At 44.1% G+C, this 21,147-nt stretch overlaps 1 protein-coding gene across 1 annotated transcript in view; it reads right to left on the bottom strand.

Annotated features, from left to right (window-relative positions):
• Window positions 1-21,147, bottom strand: part of SDF4 (stromal cell derived factor 4) — a 93,807-nt gene that overhangs the window by 34,205 nt on the left and 38,455 nt on the right. The window contains exons 4-5 of the mRNA XM_073602885.1: window positions 13,636-13,749; window positions 1,129-1,287 (exon numbers count right to left, since the gene is read on the bottom strand). Of these exons, the coding sequence (XP_073458986.1) occupies window positions 1,129-1,287; window positions 13,636-13,749 (273 nt within the window). The remainder of the gene's footprint in view (window positions 1-1,128; window positions 1,288-13,635; window positions 13,750-21,147) is intronic.

Here is a 21,147-nt window from a genome sequence, read left to right on the forward strand (position 1 = left end):
ACTCCAAAAACATGCTGGTAGGTTAAATGGCACCAGTCTAAATTGGCCCTAGAATGTAATGTATGAATGTGAGTTAGGGACCTTGGATTGTAAGCTCCTTGAGGACAAGGACTGATGTGAATACAATATAGATATATATGTGTAAAGTGCTGCGAAAACTGATGGAGCTATATAAGAATCTATCTATCTATATTTAATTATAACAAATTGAAGGAAAAAAAAGTGCTAGCAAAATAAGTTTGTTGTTAACACAAAAGAGCTGCAGAAAACACATACATCATCCTAGGACACTAAAGAAAAACTGAGGTATGTTGGTAGTAGGGGGGAGTTATCCTAGGGTGGCCTAAAGTTTTTTTTTTTTTCTTTTTTGTTTGCTAGTGTCCAATATTCCTGTAGGTTGCAGTATAACCCAAAAATGAAAGGCTTCCTGCATCTTTCAATGGTTGAAAAATAGAGTTGGACTTTAAGACTTGGCAGGCTGAAAAGTGGGTAATTTTGTACTTTGAAAACAAGCACAATTTTAAAAACAGAGCAGCAAATATTGCTCTTCTGTGCACTGCTTTGTAGCGATTGTGAAACATGACACTCATGTTCCCATGCCTGAAACCTGCCAAACAGAAAAGGAATAATAATATACTTATCACAACAACGGTTTTTGAAGTACTTTTGCTGTTGCAAAGGGTTTTGAAGCAAATGAAGATACTTTGTTACATTGTTACAAGAGAGTGTTAGGGATTAGTGTACAATGTTATAGAAAAAAAAAAGGGGGGGGGGGATGCAAAAAACTTCTGCCAATCCAACAATTTAGATGCTTCCACTGACACTAGTGTACTCTCAACTTCCACTAGTTGGCTTCAGTAGGGCACACTGCCAATTTCTTGCCTTCATTTTTTTCTAATAAGCTTCAGTGTGCCCCACATGAAAATTAGTGAAATACATTGGAGAGGATTTACTAAAACTGGAGAGTGCAAAATCTGGTGCAGCTCTGCATGGTAGCCAATCAGCTTATAACTTCAGCTTGTTCAATTAAGTTGACAAAAACTCTGTGCAGAGCTGCACTTTTCAGTTTTAGCAAATCAACCTCAATGTTTCTTGGATTTTTTTTGTTTTGTAAGACAACGCACTTACCTAGGTCCCGGACGATTTCTTTCACCATGAATTTGAGCATTCCTCGGCTATGCTCGGGGTGCAAGAAGGCCAGAAACTCCTGTTCATTCAAGACTTGATCAGCTGGCGGGTTATCTGCTTGGAACCAACGGTCCTTGAGGTTTTCCAGAACTTCTTGTGCTGTGAGAAAATGGATAAAAGTAAGTCAAAGTGCCTGCCAACTACAGCAAACATTAATATAACAGGCATGCTACAAATTCAGCATGTACGGCAAGGTATTAGAGCAAAGGTTCTTCACCTGTGGTCAATGTATGGATTTTAGGGAATCCACGAGGGTCAGATAAAAAAATATCATTTATAATGATATTAGCGAACAGGAAAAAGACCACACAGTCCCAACAGCTGGAAAACTAAGAACCCCTGGGTAGGTGGTCCTGTTTTATGTAAAAAATAACATTTGCATTTACTATACAGCCCTCTCCCTTGTCCCAATCGATGGTTTACCTATTGAAAGGAAAGAAAATACACCCGAAGACTGCTTACAGTGCTGACCGCTAAGCATCTCTTGATTCGCTGTTGGCCCATGTTTATCATATAAATCTGTATCATGGCTCTCTGCACAACCACCATCTTGGAGGTGAGGGTGAGAGTGAGAGACCGACAGAGAGAGACATCGAGAGTGATGAGGAGAGAGGGAGGGATGATGATAGAGGGAGGGAGAGAGCGATGAGGAGAGAGGGAGGGATGGTGATAGAGGGAAAGAGAGAGCGATGAGGAGAGAGGGAGGGATGGTGATAGAGGGAGAGAGAGAGCGATGAGGAGAGAGGGAGGGATGGTGACAGAGGGAGGGAGAGAGCGAAAGGGTGATGCAGGGGGAGACAGACACATGCGGAGGTGGATAATGAAATTGATGAATATATTTTGGGATGTTTATTCAAAAGATCTTCAACATGTCATTGGGGGAAAAATGGAGTGCATTACCATTCAAGCAATTTCTGACTGTCTTTTGTTACATGTAAGCAGTCTCTTGTCACATGAGTATATACACTGATCAGTCAGTGGCGGCACGTCCATTAGGGGCATGCGGGCGCCGTCTCCCCCATCCACGCGTCCGGCCCCCTGATCTACATGCAGGGTGCCAGATGCATGGATTCCAACAGGGGGGGGGGGGGGTTGGGGTTGAAGCACGTGATGAGACCAGAGGCTCTAATAGGCTTCAAAACACCTCAAAAGTTTTGTTGCGTTCCTTAAACCATTTTTTGCAGTGTGGCAGGGCACATTATCCTACTGGAAGACGACACTGCCCTCAGGGAAAATCCATTTCCATGAAGGGATGTACTTGGTCAGCAATAAGGTTTAGGTAGGTGGTATGTGTCAAGTAATATCCACGTAAATGGCAGGACCCAAAGTTTCCCAGCAGAACATTGCTCAAAGCCTCACACTGCCACCGTCGGATTGACTTCTTCCCATACTACTGCTTGGTACCATTTTTTCCCCAGGTAAATGGCAAACCCCAGTCTGAGTCTGTTCTCCAGAGAAACATTAGAACAGGCACACAGAGCGAAATCCTGACGGAAGTTCTAATAAAGTGAGGTGGCGCTGTAGCTTATATTCCTATAATGGAGATTTACCCATCGATTCCTATGAAGTGGGTGGGTGTCAAATAAAATATTAAAAGGGGTTTTAAAGTCAGAAGGTTTTTTTATCTTAATGCAATGCATTAAGATAAAAAGCCTTCTGTGCATAGCAGCCCCCATCGGCCCCTTAATACTTACCGGAGCCCCATCTCTGTCCAGCGATGTCCACGAGTCTCGGCCGTCCGGGACTCTCCCTCCTGATTGGCTGACACACCGCAGCGACAATATTGGCTAACTGACTGACAGCAGCGGGAGCCAATCAGGAGGGGGTCGAACAGCCGCTCCATGTCTGAATGAACGGTTTGGGTGCCCCCATAGCAAGCTGCTTGCTTTCATGGCACTTAACAGGAGGGAGGGGCCAGGAGCAAAGAAGAGGGACCCAAGAAGAGGAGGATCTGGGCTGTTCTGTGCAAATCCACTGCAACAGAGCAGGGTAAGTATAACATGTTTGTTATTTTTATAGAAAAAAAAATAAAAGACTTTACAATCACTTTAAGAGTAATCTTTTTGTGAAAACACAGTATTTAAAATTGACAGATCTGACTAATGCTTCCCCATCCCATTCAAATTTAAGAAAAACGTTGGCTGTGGTGATGCTTTAAACAAAAACTGCACATAGATTTAGTGTGGGAGACAGGATTGATCTATAAAAGATATAAAAGTAAAGTTAATACGCTTTAATAAGCCCCCTTATATCAGATGCTTCTGAGAAAAAAAAAAAAGCCACAGCAATGGGAACATAACTCTTCAAAAGAATTATAATCCCACACCTTTTACTGCTTTCCCTTCTCTTTTGCTTTGTATCTGAGTTGTCATTATGACAAAAAATGCATGTACAAGAAACGGAAATGACACCAACATGTTTAAAAATGTTTTCAACGCCATACAGCCAAAGAAAGCAAGTGGCTGGTGACAGACTTCCTTACAAATACTCTGCCTTCAAAAAGCACCTCAGCTAAAGAGGAAAAAAAAAAAAGTCTTAGCAATGTTTATAGGGATGTATGGTAAAAATGACTTTCACCATGTGACATATTTTTGGGAAAGGTGTGCTCAGTTTGTACGTGTGAGGCTGCAGTGTGGTCAGACAAAAACTTTGCTGGTTTGACAACACTGAAAACTTACATACTTACTTGAATGTAACATGCGCTGATAATTAGGCCTCATGCACATGGACGTTTAAAAAAACGTGCTGTAAAGCTAGGTCCGATGCCTGGAAAAATCGGTGTTAAAAACGCGATTTTTACCGCGTTTTGCATTAACATTTTTGAGCGTTTTTTAGCGTTAAGTAGCGTTTTTAAAGAAAAACACATCTCTCAGCTATATGCACTCCCTTTGGAGCAAAAAAACGATGGAGCTCAAAAACGCCGCATCAGCGTTTTTGAGCGTTTTTACAGCTCTAGCGCCGCGGAACGCACTGGTCCTGGGTTTTTTTTTTACAGCTTAAAAACGCCTATGCCATTTGCAGCTCAAAAACGCCTAGGTGGGCATGAAGCCATAGACTAATATAGACAGGCGTTTTTAAGCTGCAAAAAACGCTCAAAAAAGCGGCTGTAAAAACGTCTGTGTGCATGAGGCTTTAGAATGCAAAAGTGTACATAAAACATTATCAAGAGATGGCCCACTCCTTCGTGGAGCAGAAGATTAGGTCCTCTTGCTTGCATCCTGCATTCTGTGTGTAATAAGGAAAGGGGATAGATGCATGGAGTGGATCCATATGCATAGACTGGATAATTTTATTTGTACACTGGTTTGTGGATTACTTACTCCTCATGCACCCACCCGTGCAACACACAGCATACTACACCCACTACTGAACTCTGCACTATTTACACTTTACATTACATACTTACGGCCAAATTGTTTTGTATCTCAAAAGCTGCTGGTTGCTAAGCACTCACTGATTATTTTAGGAAGTTCTAAAGTAGGTTGAAAAGCACATTTCAATTTTTACAAATTAAAGGAGAAGTATGGGTTTCTATTTTTAGCTTCACTACTTCCTACTCCCTTTGAGCTGCTAATACATCAGTGGGAGGGGCTACAGTCTTCTCTGGATCCTTATCCTGACAATCTTGTCAGGATCAACCTCCTCTCCTCCTCCTCTGACTGATGTGGGCTCTGGGCTGTCTACTCCCCCCCTCCTTCCCATCTCAGACAGCTCAGATTCTCTTACAGCCAGCCTCTATATGCACACTGTGTAGCTGCCTGCTATGCTGCAGTTCTTACCTGTGAAGTTCTCAGGTACTGAGCTGTGAGAGGAGGGGGGGGGGGGGGACTGTGCTTCTGTGCTTAGACTGTGTGCAGTACTTGGATGTGAGAAGGAATCCAAGGAGTAGAGCTTCCATGGAGGATGGGGTTGGTACAACTGAAATCTGGGTGGGGGGGGGGGGGGGGGGGGGCACACCACCCCCTAGATCCAGCCACATGTATATCACTTGTGTATTTTCCACTTTGCAGAGGAATAGCACACGGTCTGAACTTGTTTACTGTTCAGATGTGTGCCTGTTCTCTAGGCGTGGTCCCACTGGAGGAGGGACAGAAAGACGTGGCAGATTGCTGAAGTTGTAACGGCCCGCTCTAAACTTTCAAACAGCAAAAACGGACAATTACTGGGACCTACATGACAGATAAAAGTACCCCTGCTGGAAAAACAACAGTACCCCAGCTGTGTATACAGTGAGTAGGCTCAGGATATATTTAACCATGCCCCTTTGGGCTCTCCCACTGGTAACACAATTTGACTATACCCACAATTTAGCACAGCGCTCTACTTGTGTCACTTTACTACTATCCTCCAGGGACTGGGGGTGAGATTTGGCCAGTAGCCTTTGTACACATAGAGGATTCTGGGACATCATGTCACACGTTCTGGAAGGCTGCAAGGTGTAAGTGGCGAAGCATCACAAGATACTTCTGCATTTCTGGTACTGCAGGCTTCTGGGATGTGTGATGTGATATCCCAGAAGGCTATGGGCAGACTTCGGGTACATCACTCAATCAAGTAGTGGGAAGGTTAGAAGGAGAAGCAATTAGAACAAAAATAAACAAAACAAACAAACAAAAAAAGTTAAAGTGATTCTAAAGGCAAAAGACGCCCCTAATACTAACCTGAGCCCCATCTTGATCCACAAGTGCCTCAGCCGTCCTGGACTCCCTCCTGATTGGCAGACACAACAACAGCGCCATTGGCTCTCGCTGCTGTCAAAGTCAGTTAGCCAATCAGGACAGAGAGGGGGCGGTGGCCAAACTACCCCACCTCCTGATTGGCTAACTGACTTTGATTGACAACAGCGTGAGCCAATGGCGCCACTGCTGTGTCTCTGCCAATCAGGATGGAGAGTCCCAGACGGCTGAGGCACTCGTGCACATCGCTGGATAGAGATGGGACTTAGGTAAGTATTAGGGGAGCTGCTGCACACACAAGCTTTTTAATCTTAATGCATTAAGATAAAAAACCTTCTGCCTTTACAACCACTTTAATGCATGCTCTGCATTAAGGTAGAGAAAGAAAAACAAACAAAACAAAAACCTTTCCATGTCAGCTCCCTCCCAAGCCCCCCCCCCCCCCCCAACCCACAACACCCCCAGGAAATACTTAACTGATCTCGATCTAGTGCTGTGCCTGTCTAGCACTGCTCTCCTCTTCCCTCTCTTACAGGAGGCTTGGCAGAAAGTGGGCACCATTGGCTCCGGCTGCTGCCAAACAACTACTGTGAGAGGAGCAAGGGGCAAGGGTGAGCCACAATGCGTGTGTCAATAGACGCACAACAGTGTGGCTCAGGATCAATCCCGCACCAGTGCCTCCAAAGCAAGCGGCTTGCTTTGGGAGCACTCTGAAAAGGGGAGGAACCAAGACCCTCGGCGGGAAACCCCAAAAGAGGAGGATCAGGGCTGCTCTGTGCAAAACCATTGCACAGAGCGGGCAAGTATGACCTGTTTTTTTACTATAGAAATAAAAAATTAAACCTTTAGAACAGTGGTAGGCAACCCCCGGCACTGGTGCCACAAGCGGCATGCAAAGCCTCTTTTGCCAGCGCTCGACTCCCTCCCCATCAGCAGAGCAGCGCAGGGAAGTGTCCGTGAGACACTAATGCATTCCAATTTCAGAATTCCCCATGCCGCATCTGCACTGTGGGGGGAGGCACTGTGCCCCCACACATTGTAAAAGATGGGAAACATTGGTTCTCTAACTTTGCTGTAGAGTGGTGGGGCAGATGAGCAGAGGGGTACAGTGGTGGGGCAGATGAGCAGAGGGGTACAGTGGTGGGGCAGATGAGCAGAGGGGTACAGTGGTGGGACAGATGAGCAGAGGGGTACAGTGGTGGGGCAGATGAGCAGAGGGGTACAGTGGTGGGGCAGATGAGCAGAGGGGTACAGTGGTGGGGCAGATGAGCAGAGGGGTACAGTGGTGGGGCAGAGGGGTACAGTGGTGGGGCAGATGAGCAGAGGGGTACAGTGGTGGGGCAGATGAGCAGAGGGGTACAGTGGTGGGGCAGATGTTTACATTACTTGATCACAAAAAGGATTTTTTATAGAGTGTGAAGTTAACATTATCTTCTTATAAAATCCTCACGCTTAATTTCTTTGAAAACATTTTTCGGCACATTGTGCTCACAAGGTTGCCTACCCCTGCTGTAGAATCACTTTAAGATGCATCCTGATCCACAAACACCAATACAGTGTGGTTACAGTGGAGCCAAACCAATGTAAACAGCAGAATGAGCAACTCAATGACATAGGAGTATGGATGTTCTAGGTAACAGGAAAAATATATGGATATAGCTACATTTAGGCTTCATGTACACAGGACGTTTGAAAACCTCTTCTGAACACTGGAACTTGACAGCTAGTGACCGACGGTTAAAGTAGCTGTAACGGCAGAAGGCATTCTATGCATTAAGATAAAAGCCTTCTGTGTGCAGCAGCCGCCCCAGCTCCCACAATACTTACCTGAGGTGTCCAGCGATGTCCACGAATGTCTCAGCCATCCTAGATTCTCCTTCCTGATTGGCTGTGAAACAGCAGCGGTGCCATTGGCTCTCGCTGCTGTCAAAGTCAGTTAACCAATCAGGGGAGGAGAGGAGGCCGGGTCAGGACTCCGTGTCTGAATGGCCACACAGAGCTGTGACTCAGCTCGGGTGCCCCCATAGCAGGCTTGCTGCGGGGGCACTGAAAAGGAGGGAGGGACCAGGAGCACAGAAGAGGGATCCGAGAAAAAGCAGGATCCAGGCTGCTCTGTACAAAACCACTGCAGAGCAGGCAAGTATAACATGTTTGTTATTTTTATAGCAAAAAAAATAAAGAGCTTTTACAATCACTTTAAAAATGTCCGTTTTGCCAATTTTACATGCCGCGTTTATGCATCTCTCTCTCCTTGCAGGAAAGTGTGTTTAACCGCTTTCAGACCACCCGCCGTCGATTGGCAATGGCAGAATGGCTCCCCTGGGCTTTAAGGGGTATTAGGGGGCACGCCCGCGCTGCCGCGTCACTGGGGAGCCTGTGCGCGTCCCGGCAGCCGTGATGTCCGCCAGCGCACTTGCGATCGCTCCTGACAGAGCAGGAACAGGTGTAAACACACACATCCATGTCCTGTCAGGGGAGAGAAGACAGATCGTGTGTTCCTAGTATATAGGAACACCGATCAGTCTCCTTCCCTAGTCAGTCCCATCCCCCCTACAGTTAGAACACACATAGGGAACACAGTTAACCCCTTGATCGCCCCCTAGTGTTAACCCCTTCCCTACCACTAATCGCTGTATAAATGTTTTTGATAATATTTTTTTAAATTGTCTAGGTGTTTTAAACTAGCCCTGCTGGAGGTAAATGTCTTTTTTGCATGTGTGCGCTGTAATATTTTGCTCTGTTGTATGGTCTTATGGCTGCACCAGCTTTAATGCATCTTTTAGGGTGTGCCCCCCAAATATCTTGTTTGTCTATTGTATGGATTCTGACCAAATCCTTTTGGGTGAGGAGCACCCCACTCTTTCATTAAGTACCTCTCATTAGTGTCCACTTGTGTCATGGGTAGAGACCTCATAGTTCTCCCATATAGAAGAGTGTATTGCTCTCATGGTTCAGAGAAGCAGGATCTCCTAATCCATAGATAGTGTAGGACCCACTAATCATGGGGTACTTTGACGCAGTAAGTGGGCTTAGCACCATATAGCAATATGGTGTGACCAAATCCCCATATTTTTTGATAATATTTTTTAAAAAATTGTCTAGGTGTTTTAAACTAGCCCTGCTGGAGGTAAATGTCTTTTTTGCATGTGTGCGCTGTAATATTTTGCTCTAGTGTTAACCCCTTCCCTACCATTAATCGCTGTATAAATGTCAATGGTCCCAAAATAGTGTAAAAGTGTCTGATCTGTCCGCCGCAATGTCGCAGTCCTGATAAAAATCGCAGATCGCCACCATTACTAGTAAAAATAAAATAAAAATAAATAAAATCTATCCCTTAATCTTTAGACGCTATAACTTTTGTGCAAACCAATCAATATAAGCTTATTGCGATTTTTTTACAAAAAATATGTGGAAGAATACATATCGGCCTAAACTGAGGAAGACATTTTTTTTTTTTTTTTTAATTTGCGATAATTATTAGAGCAAAAGTAAAATAGTGTTTTTTTCAAAATCTTCGGTCTTTTTTTTTTTTTTTTTTTTTTTTTAATAAAAACCGCAGAGGTGATCAAATACCACCAAAAGAAAGCTCTATTTGTGGGGGAAAAAAAATGACATAAATTTTGTTTGGGTACAACGTCGCATGATAGCGCAATTGTCAGTTAAAGCGACGCAGTGCCGTATTGCATAAAATGGCCTGGTCAGGAAGGGGGCAAATCCTTCCGGGGCTGAACATTCCAAATGGTCAGAAATTATTCCCCATTTAAACATAATTATAATTGCTTCTTTGGAAGTATTTTTCTTTCTTTTAAGATTGTTTTCTACGTTTTTTTGTTTTTTTTGCCATGTGGAACATACTGCCCCCTTTGTTCTTTTCTGTATACCAGATTTGTGATTGCATACGTGGGGTTGTTGAGATATATGCAACACCTGACCACGCAATATTGGCACTGTAATGTATTTTTCATGTTTTTTTTTTTTTTTTTAACTAAAATAAAAGATTTGAAAAAATAAAATTAAAATAAATAAAAAAATATATATATATTTCCCCATTTAGAATGCCTGTAAACGAAAACGCTTATAAAAACGTGAGTTACCGCGTTTAGACGCGTTTGCACGCTGTTAGGCCTCATGTACACTGCTGCTACTAAACGGACGTTTAGGAGCAGTTGGGCATTTTTTTCAACTGCTCCTGAACTCTCCTCTATGTTATCTTATCAGTACATATACACAGGGTCGTTTAGGCTACTTTCACACGGGGCGTTACCGTCGTTTTTGTGGAGGTTTTCGTCCGCTAGCGGGATGCTTTTAACCCCAGCTAGTGGCTGAAAAAGGGTTAAAACTGCCTGCGAAGCACCGACGCAGCGGCACTATGCCGGCAGTTCTGCCCATTGATTTCAATGGGCAGGGGCCCTTTAGGAGCGATGTACACTCCTACAGCGCTGCAAAGATGCTGGTTGCACTCGGGCTTTCACACTGGAGTGAAAGGAAAGGCTTTTTACAGGCCTCAGTGTGAAAGCAGCCTTATAGTCCTTTCTAGGCAGTTGAGTTTAGAGCCCTTTTTTGGAAAGCAAAAAAAATTTGTTCAGACGCTGAGTTTAGAGGCATTTCAAGTGAAAAACAGGGTTTTCATTTTTGGCTATTTTGAAACGCTTCTAAATGCAAATGCGGAAAGTAAACGCGGCAAAATGGGCATTTTAAACGTGGGTTACTATCTGTCAAGTTAAATCGTTCAGGGGAGATTGTAAAAACGTCCTGTGTACATGAAGCATTACAAGCATTTGGCATTTCAAATGCCCCTGAACTACCATCCTAAACGCAAATTTTTGCTTAAAAAAAAATGCTTTTAACCTCGACTACTTCTAAACTGCTATAAATGCCTGAGTGTACATGTACCCAAAAGATAACATTAAAGCTTCATGCACACGGGACGCCGGTGCAAACTCTGCTGAACACGTTTTTAAAAGCTGAAACCGGCGTTTAGAAACGCCCGTTTTGCCGCATTTGCATGCCGCGTTTAGCCGTGTTTGCGTCTAGAAGCGTCTGCAGAGCAGAGAATTACATTTTGCGACCTAACTTTGGGGCCCCATATCTCAGGGCCACGCAGTGCTAGGAACCCCAAATTTGGATATGTTGTAGGTTCTAGTTCCACTGTGTTTGCACACCAAATTGGGGTTCCTAGCATTAAGTGACCCCGAGATACAGGGACCCAAAATCAGAGAATGACATTTTGCGACCCAAATTTGGGGCCCCGTATCTCATAGTTACATAGTAGGTGAGGTTGAAAAAAGACACAAGTCCATCAAGTCCAACCTATGTGTGTGATTATGTGTCAGTATTACATTACATATCCCTGTATATTGCGGTCATTCAGGTGATTATCTAATAGTTTCTTGAAGCTATCAATGCTCCCCGCTGAGACCACCGCCTGTGGAAGGGAATTCCACATCCTTGCCGCTCTTACAGTAAAGAACCCTCTACGTAGTTTAAGGTTAAACCTCTTTTCTTCTAATTGTAATGAGTGGCCACGAGTCTTATTAAACTCTCTTCTGCGAAAAAGTTTTATCCCTATTGTGGGGTCACCAATACAGTATTTGTAAATTGAAATCATATCCCCTCTCAAGCGTCTCTTCTCCAGAGAGAATAAGTTCAGAGCTCGCAACCTTTCCTCATAACTAAGATCCTCCAGACCCTTTATTAGCTTTGTTGCCCTTCTTTGTACTCGCTCCATTTCCAGTACATCCCTCCTGAGGACTGGTGCCCAGAACTGGACAGCATACTCCAGGTGCGGCCGGACCAGAGTCTTGTAGAGCGGGAGAATTATCTGTCCACAAGATCCGTGATGTGCCGAACCCGAGCGCCCGGTAGACAACATACTGTTCGGCGCTTCACGTCTTGGTTACAGATTGCCCTCTCTGTCCTTCTAAGAATTGAGTCCCCTACCACCAGAATCTGTCTTTCCTTTCCCTTTGCTGCCCCCCCACTTTCACTGGAGGAGTTCTTCCCCTGGCAGCTAGGAGAGTCCCTCATCTCCAGCAGTGCTGGTCCCTGACTGGTTTCACCAATGTCACTCAATGGAGCGTACTTATTGGGATGCTCCAGTCCTGGATCGGCCTCTCTGGCACTTCCCCCTCTACCCCTCCTGGCTGTCACCCATCTACTCTTTGCTAGTGCCTGCACCTCTTTGTCTCCACCCGCCTCTGTGCTGGCCCCTGCCAGCACCTGTCGTGTACGTTCCTGGCTCACCTTTAGTATGGAGGGACTTCTCAGTGCTGACAGTTGCTTCCCCAGATTCAGAACCTGGGCTTCCAGGGAAACAATGTGCCTACATTTTGCACAGCAGTATTCGCCCTCGATTGGATGATCAAGGAACGCATACATGCGGCAAGATGTACAAAGAGTCGCCTCTCCACACCCGCCGGGCATCGTACCTATTAAATTTAGTGAGGATTTGGGGATTTTACCCTGTCCAAATTACCTAACAGCTAGCTTCCTGGCACTAATACTCAAGACAATACACAGGTACACAACAAGACAATACACAGGTATCTCAGGGCCACTTGGTAATAGGAACTCCAAATTTGGTATGCTAACACAGTGGAACTAACACTACAACATATCCAAAGCTGGGGTTCCTAGCACCAAGTAGCCCCGAGATACGGGGCCCAAAATTCGGGTCGCAAAATGTCATTCTCTGCTGCAGAAAAATGCTTGACATTTTGCGACCCGAATGTGGGGCCCTGTATCTCAGGGTCATTTGGTGCTAGGAACCCCAAATTTGGATATGTTGTATGGCTTGTTCCACGGTGTTTGCACATCAATTTTGGGGTTGCTAGCACCAAGTGACCCCGAGATACAGGGCCCCAAAATCAGAGAATGACATTTTGCGACCCAACTTTGGGGCCACGTATCTCGGGGCCACTTGGTGCTAGGAACCCCAAATTGGGATATGTTGTAGAGCCACTTCCACTTTCCAAATTTGGGGTTCCTAGCTCCAAGTGGCCCCAAGATATGGGACCCCAAAGTCAGGTTGCAAAATGTCATTCTCTGCTGTAGTTTACCATCATATTTCTGTGTTTTCTGGTCCAGAAAATAGGGTTCCTTTAAAAACACTTATAAACGCAAACGCGGCTAAACGCCGGTACCACGTTTAGCCGCGTTTGCGTCTGAAACGTGGAAAACTTTTGCGTCTGAACCCATTTTTTTGCTTCTGGAAAAACGAGGTTAAACACGACTGCCTAAAAACGCCAAAAAAAGAGACTGTGTACATGGACACATAGGATAACATTGAATGAGTTCAGGGGCAGTTGAAAAAAGTGTCCAACTGCCTCTGAACGCGTGTTTAACAGCGTCTCGTGTGCATGAGGCCTAAGGAGAGTTCAGGGGCTGCTGAAAAAAAAAAACGCCCAAATGCTCCTAAACGTCCGTTTACCAGCTGCAGTGTACATTAGACCTTGTCTACGTGAAGCTAATCTTAAAGGTAACCAGTTTCTTTCCGCAAATCAAAAACCTACCAGCAACCTTATCTGCTTTCACCCAAAACAGGTTCTAGTGTGATAGTGGTAGATATGCTGAGCTGGGACAAGCAATAATGAGAACATTCTATTCCCATTACTGACATTCTGTTCTATGACAAAAACATCTCTTATTGCTGCATTAACATTTTTTTTTCAAAAATGATTCCAACACCAGAAAAGTAAATACAAAACAGAAAGATGGGAGAAATGGAATTGTAATAAATGAATAGATGACAAAAAGGAGAGAGGAAACATACTCTCTTCATCAATCTTCAATTCCTCATTGTTCTTCACCTTTTCTGCAACCTCTTCTTCATTGAAACCCTTGCTGGCGAGAAACTTAATCTTGTACTCATCCCAAGACACATGTCCTGCAAACGAAACAATGTAAAGGTTTAATAAAGGCCATTCAACCATTGAGAAAAAAGTGCAGTCACACAATGATGTGTATTACTTAATATAAGTCATGCTGCAAAATCTTTCCAGAGGCACCAAGTGAAATCAGTGAATTTCTAATGTCCTCCAGATTAAGTATAAAGTAATGAGTCACTTCTGATAATTTATCTGGACACCAAGCAATCCAAGGAGACAGCCTCGCTCAAACCCCCCCCCCTAGCACACAAGTGATCGACAGCCTCAGCTGTGCATGTTTCTCTAGGAGACTGTGTAGAGGAGTGTGTGTATTCCCTCCACTCAGATCTCAGATTACACTTAACTCCCTGCTCTATGCTGTGCAGTGTGCGACATCAGATCTCCGCAGCTCAGAAATGTTGTGTAAACTGTGCACTTTGAATGGCTGTAGAGGAGATGGGACTGTAGATAAACCGGTACAACTTATGTAGGAGGATTTTTTCATCTCTGTGTACGCATCACTTCACTGGGTATATGTAGGGTTTATAGCCACTTTAAGGCCCCATTCACACTATAACACGCATCAGGCACAAACAATGGACTGCCCTACGTGTGGCAAAGTAGCTCAAGGACCTTTTTTCCAAGCATCAAGCTTTGCACATTTTGTTTTACCAAGTGGTTTTAGGTACACGTATGTTGCATTTTTCCTGCAAAAAAACACCAATAACAATGGGTGAAAATAAAAACCATGTGTCTGCTTGCAGCATTTGGGGTACAAGTTAACGTGCAGCAGAAGCGTGGTCTGTGCTTTTTGTGCATTTCATGAACACATGCACAATCATGCAATTGTGCAAATGCAGTCAATTTTGTGTGCATTAATGAAATGTGTTAGTGTAAATGTAGTCTACAGCCAAACTCCACGATCAGTAAAGATTGTCTGAATACAAGAGTCATGTGTATTCTTCCTCGAATCTTGGTGTGCTTTGATTTAAATTTATGCTGACATTAACCACTTCAGCCCCGGAAGGATTTACCCCCTTCCTGACCAGAGCACTTTTTACAATTTGGCACTGCGTCGCTTTAACTGCTAATTGCGCGGTCATGCAATGCTGTAACCAAACGAAATTTGCGTCCTTTTCTTCCCACAAATAGAGCTTTCTTTTGATGGTATTTGATCACCTCTGCCGTTTTTATTTTTTGCGCTATACACGGAAAAAGACCGAAAATTTTGAAAAAAAATGATATTTTCTACTTTTTGTTCTAAAAAAAATCCAATAAACTCAATTTTAGTCATACATTTAGGCCAAAATGTATTTGGCCACATGTCTTTGGTAAAAAAAATGTCAATAAGTGTATATTTATTGGTTTGCGCAAAAGTTATAGCACCTACAAACTAGGGTACATTTTCTGGAATTTACACAGTCTTTAATTTATGACTGCCTATGTCATTTCTTGAGGTGCTAAAATGACAGGGCAGTACAAAACCCCCACAAATGACCCCATTTTGGAAAGTAGACACCCCAAGGAAATTGCTGAGAGGCATGTTGAGCCCATTGAATATTCATTTTTTTTGTCCCAAGTGATTGAATAATGAAAAAAAAAAAAAAAAAAAAAAAAAATTACAAAAAGTTGTCACTAAATGATATATTGCTCACACAGGCCATGGGCATATGTGGAATTGCACCCCAAAATACATTTAGCTGCTTCTCCTGAGTATGGGGATACCACATGTGTGGGACTTTTTGGGAGCCTAGCCGCATACGGGGCCCCGAAAACCAATCACTGCCTTCAGGATTTCTAAGGGCGTACATTTTTGATTTTACTCCTCACTACCTATCACAGTTTTGAAGGCCATAAAATGCCCAGATGGCACAAACCTCCCCCAAATGACCCCATTTTGGAAAGTAGACACCCCAAGCTATTTGCTGAGAGGCATGTTGAGTCCATGGAATATTTTATATTTTGACACAAGTTGCGGGAAAGTGACAATTTATTTTTTTATTTTTTTTTTTTTTGCACAAAGTTGTCACTAAATGATATATTGCTCACACAGGTCATGGGCATATGTGGAATTGCACCCCAAAATACATTCTGCTGCTTCTCTTGAGTACGGGGATACCACATGTGTGGGACTTTTTAGGAGCCTAGCCGCGTACGGGACCCCGAAAACCAATCACCGCCTTCAGGATTTCTAAGGGTGTACATTTTTGATTTCACTCTTCACTGCCTATCACAGTTTCGGAGGCCATGGAATGCCCAGGTGGCACAAACCCCCCCAAATGACCCCATTTTGGAAAGTAGACACCCCAAGCTATTTGCTGAGAGGCATGGTGAGTATTTTGCAGCTCTCATTTGTTTTTGAAAATGAAGAAAGACAAAAAAAAAAATTTTTTTTTTCTTTTTTTAATTTTCAAAACTTTGTGACAAAAAGTGAGGTCTGCAAAATACTCACTATACCTCTCAGCAAATAGCTTGGGGTGTCTACTTTCCAAAATGGGGTCATTTGGGGGGGGTTTGTGCCACCTGGGCATTCCATGGCCTCCGAGACTGTGATAGGCAGTGAAGAGTGAAATCAAAAATTTACGCCCTTAGAAAGCCTGAAGGCGGTGCTTGGTTTTCGGGGTCCCATACGTGGCTAGGCTCCCAAAAAGTCTCACACATGTGGTATCCCCGTACTCAGGAGAAGCAACAGAATGTATTTTGGGGTGTAATTTCACATATTCCCATGGCATGTTTGAGCAATATATAATTTAGTGACAACTTTGTGCAAAAAAAAAAAAAAAAAAAAAATAATTTGTCTCTTTCCCGCAACTTGTGTCACAATATAAAATATTCCATGGACTCGACATGCCTCTCAGCAAATAGCTTGGGGTGTCTACTTTCCAAAATGGGGTCATTTGGGGGGGTTTGAACTGTCCTGGCATTTTATGCACAACATTTAGAAGCTTATGTCACACATCACCCACTCTTCTAACCACTTGAAGACAAAGCCCTTTCTGACACTTTTTGATTACATGAAAAAATTATTTTTTTTTTGCAAGAAAATTACTTTGAACCCCCACACATTATATATTTTTTTAAAGCAAATGCCCTACAGATTAAAATGGTGGGTGTTTCATTTTTTTTTTTCACACAGTATTTGCGCAGCGATTTTTCAAACGCATTTTTTGGGGAAAAAACACACTTTTTTACATTTTAATGCACTAAAACACACTATATTGCCCAAATATTTGATGAAATAAAAAAGATGATCTTAGGCCGAGTACATGGATACCAAACATGACATGCTTTACAATTGCGCACAAACGTGCAGTGACAACAAAATAAATACATTTTTAAAAGCCTTTAAAAGCCTTTACAGGTTACCACTTTAGATTTACAGAGGAGGTCTACTGCTAAAATTACTGCCCTCGATCTGACCGTCGCGGTGATACCTCACATGCATGGTGCAATTGCTGTTTACATTTGACGCCAGACCGACGCTTGCGTTCGCCTTAGCGCGAGAGCAGGGGGGACAGGGGTGCTTTTTTTTTTTTTTTTTTTTTTCTTTATTATTTTTTTGCTTTTTTATCTTATTTTAAAACTGTTCCTTTCATTTTTTTTTTTTTTTAATCATTTTTATTGTTATCTCAGGGAATGTAAATATCCCCTATGATAGCAATAGGTAGTGACAGGTACTCTTTTTTGAAAAAATTGGGGTCTATTAGACCCTAGATTTCTCCTCTGCCCTCAAAGCATCTGACCACACCAAGATCGGTATGATAAAATGCTTTCCCAATTTCCCAATGGCGCTATTTACATCCGGCGAAATCTAAGTCATAAAATGCTCGTAGCTTCCGGTTTCTTAGGCCATAGAGATGTTTGGAGCCACTCTGGTCTCTGATCAGCTCTATGGTCAGCTGGTTGAATCACCAGCTGCATTCTCAGGTTCCCTGTTGAGACAGGAGAGCCAGAGAAAAACACGGAAGACGGTGGGGGGGGGGGGCATTCTCTCCCACTGCTTGTAAAAGCAGTCTAGAGGCTAATTAGCCGCTAGGATTGCTTTTACATGAAAGCCGACCGCTGGCTGAAAAGAATGATACCAAGATGATACCTAAACCTGCAGGCATCATTCTGGTATAACCACTCAAAGTCGTGAATGGCGTACCTGAAGACAAAAAAATGGTTAACAATAAAGCACAGTAAACGGTAAAGTATAAAAAATTGCAGACCTGAAAAGCAAACATGATAAAACATAATAACAATAAAACATTGCAGAATAGAATACAGTAAAAAAGAGCAGAACAATAGAGAGAATAGAGAGAGAGAGAGAGAATAGAGAGAGAACAATAAAACTACAACTATTATTTTTTATTTTATATTTTTGTTTGTGTTTTTTTTTTTTTTTTTTTTTTTTACACTTTTTTTGTAACTGTAACTTTTATAACTGTAACCGGTTCCAGGTTCGGGTCTCTCAAAATGCGATGGCATCTTGGGAGACCCTGTGAAAGTGTGTCCTAGTCTGTGCAATGCTGTACCCTACGCTAATACTCAACTAATGAATGGTAGCGTTCAAAACATTCACCAATGCAAAGACCAGGATTGTCAGGACAGGAGGGACAATAATAGCGGGTGTCACGCCTATATCCGCACTTGCTGCAGACACAACATCTTTTTTGGGGGGGTTCGTTGGGTAGGGGTACTCGGGAGGACATAAAAATGCCTCTCATGCAGCCGACTGCATTTGGTTGGGGATGTGAATGGGGGAAGTACGGGCGCTGCAGAAGTGGTGGGTTCCCAATTAGGATTGGCGAATGCAGCAGGAAGGGCACTATGGGCATGACGGGCCTGTGTTTGTCTTCTTGGTGGCAGCGGGACACTATTTGTGCTTGCCACCTCACCAGCTTGAACTGCACTTATGGGACTCGCCACGTCACCAAGTGTTACTGCAGTGCTGGTTTGACTACGACCGGGGTGTACTAGGCCGCTGGCGCTTGCCAGTTCACCAAAACGCTACCAAAAAAACTGTTAACGATCGCAGGGATCAGGCCTGACTCTGCGAACGCTGCAGTTATGCATTTAGTGTTTTGTAAGTGACAGTGATCGATCGATACTGCACTTGGGTGGGCTGGGCTGGGCGGAGGGGCAAAACGCAGGTGCTAGCAGGTATCTGGGTTGATCCCGCTAACACTGCGTTTTTGGGAACCCTAAACTGCTGGGGACGCCAGTATAGATCTGATCGGATCAGATATTGATCAGTTCAGATACTATACCACTAAGGGAGGTGTACGGTGCGTGCGTGGGTGTTAGCGCTACTGGCACTAACCTGACGCTGCCTGGGGCTGGTGCTTGCCAGTTCACCAAAATGCTACCAAAAAAACTGTTAGCGATCGCAGGGATCAGGCCTGACTCTGCGAACGCTGCAGTTATGCGTTTAGTGTTTTGTAAGTGACAGTGATCGATCGATACTGCACTTGGGTGGGCTGGGCCGAGCTGGGCGGAGGGGCAAAATGCAGGTGCTAGCAGGTATCTGGGCTGATCCCGCTAACACTGTTTTTGGGAACCCTAAACTGCTGGGGACGCTAGTATAGATCTGATCGGATCAGATATTGATCTGTACAGATACTATACCACTAAGGGAGGCGTATGCTGCGTGTGTGGGTGTTAGCGGTACTGGCGCTAATCTGACGCTGCCTGGGGCGACGCATATCACCGTCGGGTGATCAGGGGGCTAAATCTTTATTCGGTAATAAACGGCGGGTGCCCTGACACTATAAAAAATAAACAAACTAACCAGCGTCACCCGTAACAGTTATACGGTGATCAGTGGTGAAAGGGTTAACTAGGGGGCAATCAAGGGGTTAAAACATTTATTAGGTAGTATATGGGGGTCCCTGTCGCTATAAAACGCTGACGGTGAACCTAAATATTTACGTCCCTAACTAGCGTCACCAGCGACACTAATACAGCGATCAGAAAAATGATCGCTTAGCGACACTGGTGACAGGGGGTGATCAAGGGGTTAAAACTTTATTAGGGGGGGTTAGGGGGGTACCCTAGACCTACAGGGGGCCTAACACTCACTGCCCTAACACTGTAACTGTCACAAACTGACACCATGCAGTAATCAGAAAAAAAAAAAAAAAAAAAAAAAAAAAACCTGCTTGGTGTCAGTTTGTGACAGGGGGGGGGGTGATTGGGGGGGGATCGGGGGGCGATCGGGGGGGGGATCGGGGTGTTTTGTGTGCCTGGCATGTTCTACTGTGTGTGTGTAGTGTTGTGCACTTACATTGCAGTCTTCTCTCCTCGGCCCGGAACGGAAAATACCGAGCCGAGGAGAGATGACATCATTTCCTCTGCCTCTGTGTACAATACAGAGGCAGGGAAATGATGCCATTGGCTGAGAGCGATCGCGAGGGGGGGGCCACGAATGGATGGCCTCCCCCTCACCTCCGATCGCCGGAGAAGATTTGCCGACCGCCGCAGGCACCGGGGGGGGGTCCGATCGGACCCCCCACCCGCGGGCAGGCAAGGACGTACATACACGTCCTTTTGCCTGCCCGTGCCATTCTGCCGACGTATATAGTCGTGCGGCGGTCGGCAAGTGGTTAAACCTGTTATACGGAGAGCAATAGATTCTTTTATTCTTTGTGGATTGTTTCTTTTACAGTGGGGACGGAAAGTATTCAGACCCCCTTAAATTTTTCACTCTTTATTATATTGCAGCCATTTGCTAAAATCATTTAAGTTCATTTTTTTTCCCTCATTAAATGTACACACAGCACCCCATATTGACAGAAAAACACAGAATTGTTGAAATTTTTGCAGATTTATTACAAAAGAAAAACTGAAATATCACATGGTCCTAAGTATTCAGACCCTTTGCTCAGTATTTAGTAGAAGCACCCTTTTGATCTAATACAGCCATGAGTCTTTTTGGGAAAGATGCAACAAGTTTTTCACACCTGGATTTGGGGATCCTCTGCCATTCCTCCTTGCAGATCCTCTCCAGTTCTGTCAGGTTGGATGGTAAACGTTGGTGGATGGCCATTTTTAGGTCTCTCCAGAGATGATCAGTTGGGTTTAAGTCAGGGCTCTGGCTGGGCCATTCAAGAACAGTCATGGAGTTGTTGTGAAGCCACTCCGTCCTTATTATAGCTGTGTGCTTAGGGTCATTGTCTTGTTGGAAGGTAAACCTTCGGCCCAGTCTGAGGTCCTGAGCACTCTGGAGAAGATTTTCGTCCAGGATATCCCTGTACTTGGCCTCATTCATCTTTCCCTCGATTGCAACCAGTCATCCTGTCCCTGCAGCTGAAAAACACACCCACAGCATGATGCTGCCACCACCATGCTTCACTGTTGGAACTGTATTGGACAGGTGATGAGCAGTGTCTGGTTTTCTCCACACATACCGCTTAGAATTAAGGCCAGAAAGTTCT

This window comes from Aquarana catesbeiana, linkage group LG10, assembly GCF_042186555.1.
Source record: "Aquarana catesbeiana isolate 2022-GZ linkage group LG10, ASM4218655v1, whole genome shotgun sequence".
NCBI lineage: Eukaryota > Metazoa > Chordata > Amphibia > Anura > Ranidae > Aquarana > Aquarana catesbeiana.